Source organism: Eretmochelys imbricata, chromosome 1, assembly GCF_965152235.1.
Source record: "Eretmochelys imbricata isolate rEreImb1 chromosome 1, rEreImb1.hap1, whole genome shotgun sequence".
In the NCBI taxonomy this organism is placed as follows: Eukaryota; Metazoa; Chordata; order Testudines; family Cheloniidae; genus Eretmochelys; species Eretmochelys imbricata.
The window spans coordinates 331,572,839-331,585,076 of NC_135572.1; the positions used below are offsets into that span (position 1 = coordinate 331,572,839).

Sequence of the window (12,238 nt, forward strand, 5' to 3'; positions counted from 1 at the left end):
TCTGAAATGAATAAAATGAATTTAAATAAAGACAAGTGCAAAGTTCTACACTTAGGAAGGAAAAATCAAATGCACAAATGCAAAGTGAGAAATAACTCAGCAGGCAGTTGAATAGGATCTGGGGGTTATAGTGGGTGTCAAACTGAGTATGAGTCAACAATGTGATGCAACTGCAGAAAAGGCTTATGTTCTGCGGTGTATTAACAGGCATATAATATGTAAGATACAAGAGGTAATTGTCTTGCTGTACTTGGCACTGGTGAGGCGTCAACTGCAGTACCGTTTCCAGTATTTGGGCACTACACTTCGAACAATGTGGACAATCTGGAGAGCATTCAGCAGAGACAAACAAAAACGTTGGTCATCAGAACCAGTGCAAGCAGAAGCAGGAGGGAGAATAATCTGCTAGAGTGGCAGCAGCTGAAGACGCTGGCTTGAAGGAAGTTGGAGCTGAAGAACTTACAAAGAAGTAACAAATTCATAATGAAGGACTCTCTGAATGGTTTAAATATTCCCTCCTATGGATGTTTCCTTACACTTGTTTATAGTGACAGTCACCAACCATCACACTGCCCAAATACGCATTTTATATGTTTCTTTGGTCACAATCTTCCCTAAACTTGACTAATTCAAGAGAAGTTACATTTAAGATGCAACTTCACTAGTTTCCTGTCTCACCTACCTTCCAGAATAATACTGAACAATGCTAGCATTCATATTGTTCCCTGGGAAGCCACACACTTACACTTAACCCTACTCTTTTGCCCAGCTACATAAAGCAATGAAGCATTACAAGAAACCATTGTAATAAGATGGCTTATGCTTGCAACCCTTGTGTGCCTTCTCGCATCCACACAGAATAGCTGTCCAAGGTGTGGTTGCAATGCTAGTTAGCTGTAACACTGGGAACAAAGCCTTCAGCTCAGATCCAGATGAGTTGGCGCAGACTATAATGGCTTCACCCCAGTATGGACATGTAGCAACAAGCATGGCAGCTACAATGGTACAACTGCCTCTAACTCCATCTCACAATGCGGTGCCTCATATCTGGAAGTTACCCCAAAAGCCCCTGCTCCTAGCGAAGGTGCTGGGCACTATATGATGGAATGCACTAGTACCACAGTTGCAATACAAGACCCATGTGAATGCACTAGACTGGTTCCATCAAGAACGGCAAAACTGTGTGGATACACTACAAGGTTGCAAGGACACGTGAAGCACCATGCCCCTTAATGCAGTCACTATGTATGGTTTCCGTGCTGAAGGTAGCCAAGACCTTTGTTTCCCATCTCAGTCAGTTTAAATCTATGAAAAAACTTTACCTCTGTCCTCAGATGACCTAGTTTCCTTAAACTTGGGACTTTTTCAATCATCCAAACAAATTATGGACAGGTTCTTCCCTTCCCACTCTTTATTTAATGCTCTTCTGCATAATTCTCACAATTTAGAGAGGCATTACCTCTACAAAAATCAGGGTGATGCAAATCAGCCTATACACTGTATACTCTCTGGTGGAATAGTTGGGTTTCTTAATGACATGTTTTGGTCAGTAGTTCAGCTACAGTACTTAGTTCTTTAGTTTCTTAACGCCACCAACTCCACTAATGTATTCCAGCATAAAGCTCAGGATGCTCCATTTACTTAAAAAAACAACAACCACCATCCCTCCTCCCCCCCCCCGAAACTTTCATGACGTGTAAATTTAAACTCTTCCTCATCACCTATACTGCAGAGAAATTTATTCAAATTCTCTGCCATCACCTGTTCCTTGGTGATTGTCTTTACTATACCCGGGGTGGTCCAGCAGACTCACTGGCTGACAGTTTACTTGCTTCTGCAGTATTTAGTAATAAATTGCTTTGCTGTTCTTAGCCATTTGTCCTTCAATCTCTTCTCCCTCCTCTTACTCTCCTGTTTTTTATTTGCCAAAGCTTATGTTCCAGCAGCAGGTAGAGGACATGTCTATTCTTGAAAAGCAGTGTTGTGGCCCACCTAATCACAAGACATTCATTTCTTTTCTAAGCCATAGCAGAGAGGTGGTTTCCTACTTTCTGGAGACTGTGTTTAGCCCTGGTATAGGAAAACAGATATGAGTCCGGTCAAACACCTTTTCAACAGTGACTTACTATTCCTGATTCCTTGGCTCAAACTCGGAGAGAATCGGATTGTTGGCAAAAAGCGGCTGTAAGAAGAGACACAGAGAAATGCCATATTCCCTGCTCTGCAGCACTTTTTCCTCTTGTAGATAGGTAATGGTGCTACTGGAGAATGGCAGTGACTGCTGAAAGTGCTGTGGCTCGGTCTTAGTCCCTGAGCCAGCTTCTATTTCAGGGTTTTCAATAGTTCCCCCCACCTCCATAAGCATAGTATCCAAGCCTCCTCTACCTACTCATTTAAAAAATAAAAATAAAAAAAACTCATGTCTCATTTCTGAAAACCTAGCAGCAAATCCTGGCTTCTTAAACTACAATTATCACAGCCACCCTTGCTTGCTGCACTGCAAGCTCAACACTGCATGGGGATCTCTCTGCATTCTGCATGTGTGTTAGCTTTCGTAGGTGTTTGCCTGACTTCGCAGGCCTGGAATCCAGATCACTACACTGACACTTCAGCGCTGATGGCAGTTTTTGCAAAGACACTCAGTTTCATTGCAAATATTGTCTCTCTTCAGTAATGCTTCTGCTAGCTCAAGAAGAGGTTGGCTTCACAGGGCTTCCTGGCCTCCTTCGACTCCATGTGCACTTAAAAGAGACAAATTACACAGACTGTTTTTTGAAAAGGCTTGATTTTTGCTTCCCATCAGCACTGTCTCAACATATTGCACAATGTTTTCTTTATTATAAAAATTGTCTTCTGTATCAGGCAGAAAGAAAGAAAAAAAAGTTTCCCAAGGAGATGCTAATGCATACTGTTGTCTGTAATTAGAGGTAAGTGGTTGTTTATATGGCCATCCGGAAGTAGGACCTAACAAAACGAAAACATTATTAATATCTTGTTCAAGAACTTCATCTGTTGCATTTTGCTTTTTTTAAATACGCATGTCCTCCATTCTCTGCTTTTCTGGATCCTTAAATCCATAGAAGTGTGTGGTTTTTTCCCCCACTTATGTAGTAAGATTTTCCAGGGAACATCACTGTCCTCTTATTACAAATCTGGCTAAGGACCCATGCTGTTCAAACAATTTTTAAAAACTTCTGAACATGCTCCTAATGAAATCAAGCGAAGTTTTACCATGGATTTCAATTGGAACAGGATTAGGTCATACAATTGTATTCTTTCATTACAGCTAGCTATCTTTTAAAATCTTTTACTTTGCTAGTATATAGTTGTTCTATTTCCTTAATTCCTATTATAAGAAAAGAAAATATTCTTACAGGTGTAGGTTTGTGTAAGCCCAGTTTGAAACGACAGCAGATAATTTCCACTAGGAATCTTCCAATGCCATGTAAAATGCCTGTAATATCAAACAGGGTTTGATTTTTTAAAAGGAATAAAATGAGGACTGTGTAAAAAGAGGCTTCTGCAATAACAGCACCACATCAAGTTTAAACTTAAACTCCGTTTCAGTACAATTGACCACAATGCATGCACTGAAAAAAAAAAAAAAAAAAAACATTTTAAAAATATTTTTCATTTTCTTAACAAAGATTTCTATTTTGAAATGGAAACCATTCATTTTTTTCCATGCAAATGTGACCCCTCCAAAAAACAAATTGTGTGTCAGAAAAGCATCAGGGAATTAAGTTAATCAACAAGGAGATTCGCATTACTATTTATTCATTGGCTTGGGGGAAACAAAAACCAAAAGCTGTGATTCAGACTGACCAGTTTATTACACCACCCACTTGAAAAAAACTTGACAGGAAAACTCAGCTTCCCACAAGAAGCTGAAAGCTGTTTTTACAATGGACAGAAGCCTATATGAATTTCACAAAGGTCATGTCCATGTCATTGGTCATGTGCTACACACGTGCTGCCCCTCGAATGAATTGGAGATATGCTCTGAATAACCAAAAATCCCAAATCTGACTCCAAACCAGCCACCACCAGTGCAAGGGGCACAACTCTGATCCTTTGAGTCAGAGCTGTGATCTCTGAAGGGCTTACAGAGCTAATGAAGTTATTCAATGAAACAACATGGGTTCTTTTGGTACCTGTAAACCTTGTACCATTAGCAGTGGTAATAAGAGTTAAAAGGAACTTTTTGTCACAGGAAGCAATCCAGAACCAAACAGCAATGCCAGTCTAGTGAGGCTTTCTGTAGCACTGCTCTAGGCACATTTTATGCTAAGCTTTTCCCTCTATTTCTTTAGAAGTGCCAATAAACTATTCTTTCACATGAGGTAAATGGAATTGGTTTCAGAGACCGTTTGTTGGGCCAGATGCTCGTTGATAAATCCAGAAACGTCACTCGAGCAAGGCAGGGAAAAAGTAACTGCCTGCCTGGGAACAAGGTCACAGAGGAGGGAAAAAAGTGGTTTCAGGTAACAGGAAGGATGTGCCAATGGCCATTGTGCAGATGGGGAAAACCAAACAACTGCTAGGTATCAAGCATGGTTACAAGCTCAAAGACTAAAGGGGATCAGAGACCACCGAAGCCATTATTAATTACCTATGTAATTTGGCTGATGATTATGGTTTTTTTGAATTTCTCTAATTTCAAAATTAGAGGAACCTATACTTCAGTGAACGATTCATTTTCTCATTGGAACACGGAGTACATTATACAACCCTTCCTCTAGACAAATGAAGTGCTCTGAAGTGTTTTGATAATGGATAAAATATAGCCACTTAGAAGAATACAATGGCTTTTGCCCAGGTTATGCTAATTCATCATTAAATGCTGTCAGCGTAGACAAATCTGTTTTGCGAGGCAAAAAGCATCCACTCAACAAGACAGCTAATGTTCACAGGTTAAAATCGTCTCTGTTTCAGCAGTTTTAGTACAGAATAGGAAGATACTTTCCTCAAGTTAAAAGCAACGGTATTAATAATTCTTAGGCACAGAGGAACCTGATTCTTTTTATGATTCATTTTGGCCCTGGGTAATCAGTGAATTGAGATGCCTCTTCAGGTAAAGCTAGCTGTTTCTCTCAGGGGCCAAATCCTATGGTCCATTCAAGACTTACCAATGAAAAAACCTCATGATGACTTTAATGGGAGTTTTACCTCAGTAAGTTTTGGACAAGGTTAGCAGAATTAGGCCCCAACTACAGTATAGAGTCAGACAGAATATTAGAGGTCACACCAGTTTGTAGTGTATATCCACGAACTTCCAGTAATGAACAAACTATGGTTTTAATTAGAAAAGAAAAGAAATGGCAAGTCCACCATAGTGTACTGGGGATGTTCTATACACAGTATTAGAAATTCATAGCATTTCATGCACAAACCAATAACTCACTCACTAGTTGTGAATAGATACCTAACAGCTTATTGCATGAACTCACAAAACGAGTAGCGTAACGAGGGTGGACGCTGGATTTATGGCCTTTAGTTGCATAATTCTATCTACCTGGTAGGTCACAAGAAGGAATGCATTGATGGTTACCTGTAGTTGAGAAAATTCCACCAATAATACCACAGAGTCTTACTAAGAACTGCCAAAAGGGCATGTGTTCTTCTGTTACTGTCACCATAAGTGAACTGATGTCATATTTCATGAATATCCCTGATACCCCATGGCTGCCAGCTGCATGGTTAATCACTCTTTCCTGAGGGCAAAGAGAGAAACATACAAAAGTTAGTAGTCTCACATCAGTCACATGCACAGCAATATCTAATGGACAGGGCTGACGAAGAGCAACTTGTTAGGACAGTCACTAATCAACATGAGACAACAGAGCAACAAGGTGACACATAGTAACTAGATTTTGATCAAAGTAGGGATGAGATACTATTTTATACTGTAGACCTTTATGCTAGCAAGTCACTATTCACTTTCCTGTTTACTTGCCCTTTGCATTGCATACCCTTGTTCAATACCAGTGACTAGTACTTGCCCTCCTTTAATTCTACAACTGAGCAATTTACACACTCCTCTCAGGATATGGGTTTACTTAATTCATTTCTTTAAGGACCAAGCTTAAAACCAGATCATCCCTGTCCTTTATGCAGGTGTATGGGGTACAGATTGGGAGTATAAGGGCAGCAGATACCTGTAAGGGCCAGGGACTGCCTCCTCCCTGCGCCCCTGTAATTGCCTCAAAAAGGAAGGGAAAGATATAATGGTCATGGCCTTGTCCCATTCCATGAAACAGGCCAAGTACACCAGGAAGAAGTGCAGCCTTCCACACATGTCCCAGGATGCTGCAGCCTTGCACTGCCCCTAATACAGGGTTGGGCCATAAAGAAACATTCTAGCCTATAAGTGTTTTCTTCCCTTAAGTATGAAGCATCCAGGTGCACTTTAAACTTCACTACATGTAGGCGTTGTACCAACTTTACAGAGTGGTGAACTGAGGTGGCTGAGAAAGGTTATAGTCCAGATCTTAAGAACCAGCCTCTAGGTGCCTCATCTGAGACATGTGGGCCTCATTTTCAGAGTTTCTGAGTAGCCACAACCTCAAGTGAAGTCAAGAGGAGCTATAGGTTTATTTATTAGATCCCTACATATGAATTTGGGTGCTGACCCTTCAAAATCTAGTGCCAAATTTTCAGAGTTGCTGAGCATCCACAGATTGTATTGTCTTCACTCGGAGCATGGGTGCTCAATACTTCTGAAAATCAGGCTCATATGTTTGAAAATTTTAACCCAAAGGGTCTAAAGACAGGAATCCAAAATTAGAGACCATTTTAGAAAATCCACAATAAGTAATTGGACTCAAAAATCAAACATCCAGGTAGGTCAGAACTCATGGAAAAGGACTCAAAACTCCTGATTCCCAGCCCCTTGCTCTAACCACCAGACAAATCGGTGTCCTTAATCACTTTTATAACTTCCTCCAATTTGTGAAAAACTCTTTTATACCGAGGGGTCCAGAACAGAGCACACTACTCCTGACAATCTCATCAAGGCCATTTACACGATACCTCTCACATGTAGCCCAAAGACATTTGCTTTTCTGTTGCCATACTGTGCTGCAAGGTCACATCTCCTTTGCTGCCCACTGTCTCCCAGAGGTTTCTTTTGGTATCATCACTTTCCAAGTCTGAAAATCTCTGTTTCAGTTTCTTTCTCCCAGATGTATTAGCCTGTACTTCCCAAGTTGATTCTCATCTCTCTAATTCTCACCTCTCTATGCTTCTTGTATATGATTTCTTACTGGCATAATACTCCCCAAATTCAGAATTTTCTTCAAAATTAACACACTTCTTACTATCCTCACTTTCCTGCCTCTCCTTGATCATTAAGATGGTCAAGTACAAAGCAGTTTAAAACCTAGAAATTCAAGTTCTTTTGAATGGTTTTCAAAAGAAAAGAAGTCACATCAATCTGAAGTCATCCTGAAAAATTTGCAGCTATTTGCATGCTAGTGACAGCTGTTGATAAAATAATCTGGGAGCTGCTGAGTAAATGCACAGGGTAGCAAAGAACTAATTCACTGAAGATATATTCAGCAATGAATAGACTAAAGAAGTAAGCTACATAAGAAAAGAGCAAAACTAAACAGAAAGGCAATGTATCATGGAGCAGTTTCATCCTATCTGAGAATTCAATACACTCTTTCCTTTTACTAAAGAGCATCCAGTATACTGGAAACTCAAAATCAGAGACAACTGATTGAAAACTTCAGACATCTCATCTTTCTCCAGTAAATTCAGCTGACATCTATAACCAGGTTATATTTATGATATACAGCTGCTTTTAGTTACCAAAGTAAGAGGATGTGAGCGTCATATATCAAATTTATCAGTTACATACGCTTTTATTAATCGCAATAATTACAAACCCATATCACAGAAGAAACCCATACGTACTTTCAGAATTTTAAGACCAACAGGCTGTATTAAGCAATAAGGACAGATACCGACAGACTTTATTACACATTTAAAAAAAAAAAAAAAAGCTGGATGGAGGCCGTTAAGGTCAGTATGTAGAGCCAAGGATGCACTAACAAGAGTTGATTCTTTTCTGATTGCTATAGACAGCCTGACCGTTATTCTAAAGCTACATTAAAGAGAAAAACCATCTTTTTTGGGGGCATTTTGGTCTAATATTTCTACTTTCTATTTCTATTCCTATCAACACCAGATCCTGAGCTAGTATAAACTGACATAGCTATATTGATTTCAACAAAGCTACAACACTTTACAGCAGCTGAGGATCTGCCCTACTATATGTAGAAAAGTGGAGCTATGTGGTATAGGTATTGGTTATCGCTCAGGCCTTCTCTACAGTAATACATTTTAACATATTCAAACAATTTTTCAAACAGCAGCATTAATTAACATTACTTTAACCATGGCTTTGTAGTCACCATAGACAAGGACAAGCTGTGTTCCCCACTGTATGTCCTACGGACGTTATTAGGCCCTACAGGGGTCAGGTTTTAACCATGAGGAGTTGGCACGATGTGGATCCTGGGTTTTTCAATCTCTGGACACATTCTGTAGTCTGCTACAACAACACCACTTACACACTAGACAATTTTTCTCTGGAAAAAACTGTTCTCTCTCTAATAGCCTTCCTCAGACCATTTATTAGTTTAAAAGAAGAACTATACTGTTAACAGGCAGGCTTGCCTGGCGAGGCACATCACTGTAATCCCACCCACAACCTCAGTTATTCATAAAAACTTCCTCCTAGGAGCTTATGATTCTGTAGCATCTTTCAGACCCCCAAAAGATTCTTTTGAATCCCCAAAAGATTTACAGAGTTAAATAAATCACTACTACTAATAAAATAAATAATTTTTCCAAGCAGAAAGAGAGAAAGGAGGTACAGGGAGAAAAGCTGTGATGTAAAGTGAGATGGAGAGTCAATGAGGTGGAGAGATTTAGAAAAACTGTTCCAGATGGCAGTGCCTTGGAAGGAGCAGTGACACTGTCCTGCAGAGGAATGGCAAAATGCTAGATGAGGAGGAAGAGTGAGGAGACTGAAATGTATCTTGCAAGATCCAGATCACTGATTAATTTTTGTTCCTGTTTTGAGTTCAATTCTCTACAGAATAACCTCCCCACCTTTTCTTCAATATCCTGAATGTCCCACTGCTGAATTTAAAAAAAAAAAAATCACTCCTTTTTCTCCCACTTTGATAATACAGCAAAAACTATTGTCTATGAAGCATAGCATAGTGCTCCCAATGCAAAATAAAGACTGTGAGGAAACACTAGATTGTAGAATAATCAATTTCATACAAGTTACATTTAAGTGAATGATCATTACTATACAATTTTTTTTAAGCCCAGTATCCCCTGCCTGCCTTTCATAGTTGAGCTTTACAAAGAGCTGTTCCTTCAGCTTGTAAATATCAAGAGCAACCTGAGCTCAACCACTGACTAGGGAAATGATAATGAGACAGGTGTAACAAGAATATATTAGAATGCTTTTTTCTTATTTACATCAGTCTTTGAACATTCACATGACAAAATTTGGCAAGGAGTAGACTGCAGTAACTAATAGCTAGGTTTCCCTTTTTACAGATTTGGAATTTATAATGAACACCAAATCTAAAGATAACAGAAGTTTGACAATCAAGAGATTGGGTGATTAACAGTAGGTGCCTCACCAAATGCAAATCAAAATAGCTGGGAGGCAAAGAACAGTAGTGTTCTGTACCCTTGGGTTACTCAATCCAACAGGAGTTGAATAAAAGGAATAGAGATGGATTAAGTATTTATCATGCAAGCCTATTAGGATAATTTATGGGAACCTGTTTTCATTATTAGCCACAAGTGAAGTAAGAAAGGCTAGTTGCTAATCATTAAATCTAACATTGGGACCCAGGATTTTTGGATGCAAGATGCTAATGCAAATAACTGAACACGTATTGCCACATACATATATTTTACATTCAGTATATCATCACTGACAAATATCCCAACATATCCTGGAGCATTTTAGTAAACTGACCTGCCTGAAGAGTTTTTAAAAGCAAAAACCAATCTACCTTTGACAAGTACAAACACACTAAAACAAAACCTTTTCTTTGGGTTGGTTTCTAACTGGGACTTACCCTTTCTGTCACGGAAAACTGGTGAGTTTCTGCTGAAATTTTATACGTATGGAGTTTTGTTGGCACGACTGTGATAAAATATTGGAACATCTGGTTGTCTAAAACAAAACAAATCTTACTATTGAATTAACACTAATTATAGGGTAAAAATCATTTGAGAGAGATAGTCAGCTGTTAAACAAGTATTTTTCTGAAAAGACCATTAAGAATATTATCTATTAAGCTCTGTCTACCTTGGTTTCAGAGTAACAGCCGTGTTAGTCTGTATTCGCAGAAAGAAAAGGAGTACTTGTGGCACCTTAGAGACTAACGAATTTATTTGAGCATGAGCTTTCGTGAGCTACAGCTCACTTCATCAGATGCATACCGTGGAAACTGCTGCAGTTTCCACGGTATGCATCTGATGAAGTGAGCTGTAGCTCACGAAAGCTCATGCTCAAATAAATTCGTTAGTCTCTAAGGTGCCACAAGTACTCCTTTTCTTTCTGTCTACCTTGGGGGCAATTTCAAAAAGTCCCACTGTTGACAACACTGATTTGGCTCTATCAGTGTTAATTTCGAGGGTTAGGCCCTCGGACAAATTTTTGCACATGCCAGACTTCACACACTGTGATTAGTTCCACTGAAGTCAATAGGACAGTTCAGTGTGTGAAGTTTAGCATGTGCATAAATCTTTCCAGGGCCCTTCTGTAGACAAGCCACAGGCTGCCACTGCTGTTTTAACCACCATCTCATGTAACCCTGCACACAGAAGTAGGGGTTATGGCAGTGGTTTTAAAACGGTGGCTGAAGCCAACAGTCTGTCTATGTAAATTCTTCCAGTGTTCTTAACACTAGTGGGACTGAATTGATTGGATTTTCAGAAAGTTTCCCTAGATGAGACAGTTCATTAGAGAACTCATAGTAGATGTTACGAATTATACCTGAGAGGTTAGACAATGGTGGGCCCCAAACCAAAATGGAGTCACATGTGCTAACTTTTCCTTAACATAGACAATCAGCATTTTGTCATGTATTTATAATATAATCCCTCTTCATTGAACATCCTAGCAGAACTAACCACCAAACAACTGAAATGATCATTTCAAGTGAAATGGTATTTCAAATCAGCAAAGTAACACCATTTGCTATGCTGTCTGATCAAGGTCTGTGGGTCTAAGGTTTTGCAGTTTTTTAGCATATTAAAATATTCATGTCGCAGAAATAATGAATTCCATTTCTTTTCAATAGTCTGGTAAGTAATCTTACCAGTGACATTACAATACAAAACACATCCAAAGAGTTCAATACATTTTGTCAATGAACGTGCTAAACAGTGATTAATCCTCACAGCCCCTCTGTGAGGTAGATATTAGCCTCAATTTATAAATGAGGAAATGTAAATGACTTGCCAAAGACCACACAGTGAGTCGGTAACAGAGATGGGAACAGAACCTAAGAATCCTGAATCTCAGTCCTACAGTCTAACCACTAGACAGTCTCCTTCGTGATGACACTTGGCTCTGCAAGTCCAAGTTGTAACATACAGCTGTAAATCTTTTTGGAATTTGTCCACACAGGTGAGTGCTCAGCCATAATTTAAATACAGTACATTTGTATGTGCAACTACAAATCAACATCAGAAGCAACAAAGGAGTAGCAAAGTACCGTTAAAAAAAGATTACACCATGAATGATGCAGGATAAAGAAAGAGTAACTAAATGATGCATTCCTTATTTACCATAATGTACCATTTGTTAGTAGCAGAATTCAAGAAAAATGTTAGTTTTTAAGCTAAGAATTAACAGAGCAGCATCTCAGATACTAAATTATTTTTCCATCATGAAACACTTACGATCTGATGCAATTTTTTCTGTCCCGTCCAAAGGATTAATAATTCCTGGAATGAGCTCTCCAAAAGACAAGTGATCTATTCTATGAGAGAAGTTGTATGCTAAAAGACAACACAAAAGAACCACCAAATGTAAGGGGTTTATTTTGGTGAAATATGAAAATTTTGTACATTTCTCTCTCACACCCCCCCCCACCCACAGCACAATTGGAATATTTAATGCTATTAGGATGGATATAAAATGTTTTCAGGATTTGCACTTTTGTAAATGTTTTCACAAATCCAAATG

At 39.1% G+C, this 12,238-nt stretch overlaps 1 protein-coding gene across 8 annotated transcripts in view; it reads right to left on the minus strand.

Moving 5' to 3' along the window:
- Positions 1-12,238, minus strand: part of ERGIC2 (ERGIC and golgi 2) — a 73,830-nt gene that overhangs the window by 26,755 nt on the left and 34,837 nt on the right. For 4 of the 8 annotated variants that reach the window (XR_013348093.1, XM_077835249.1, XM_077835256.1 and 1 more), the window contains exon 12: positions 11,953-12,051. Coding sequence is in view for 6 of the 8 variants with exons in the window: in XM_077835249.1 (XP_077691375.1) it covers positions 11,953-12,051 (99 nt within the window). In the remaining 2 variants the exon portion in view is untranslated. Of the gene's footprint in view, positions 1-1,153; positions 2,965-3,374; positions 3,455-5,551; positions 5,715-10,118; positions 10,217-11,952; positions 12,052-12,238 lie in introns of those variants that run through there. The other 4 variants (XM_077835219.1, XM_077835230.1, XR_013348090.1 and 1 more) reach the window with 3 other exon arrangements.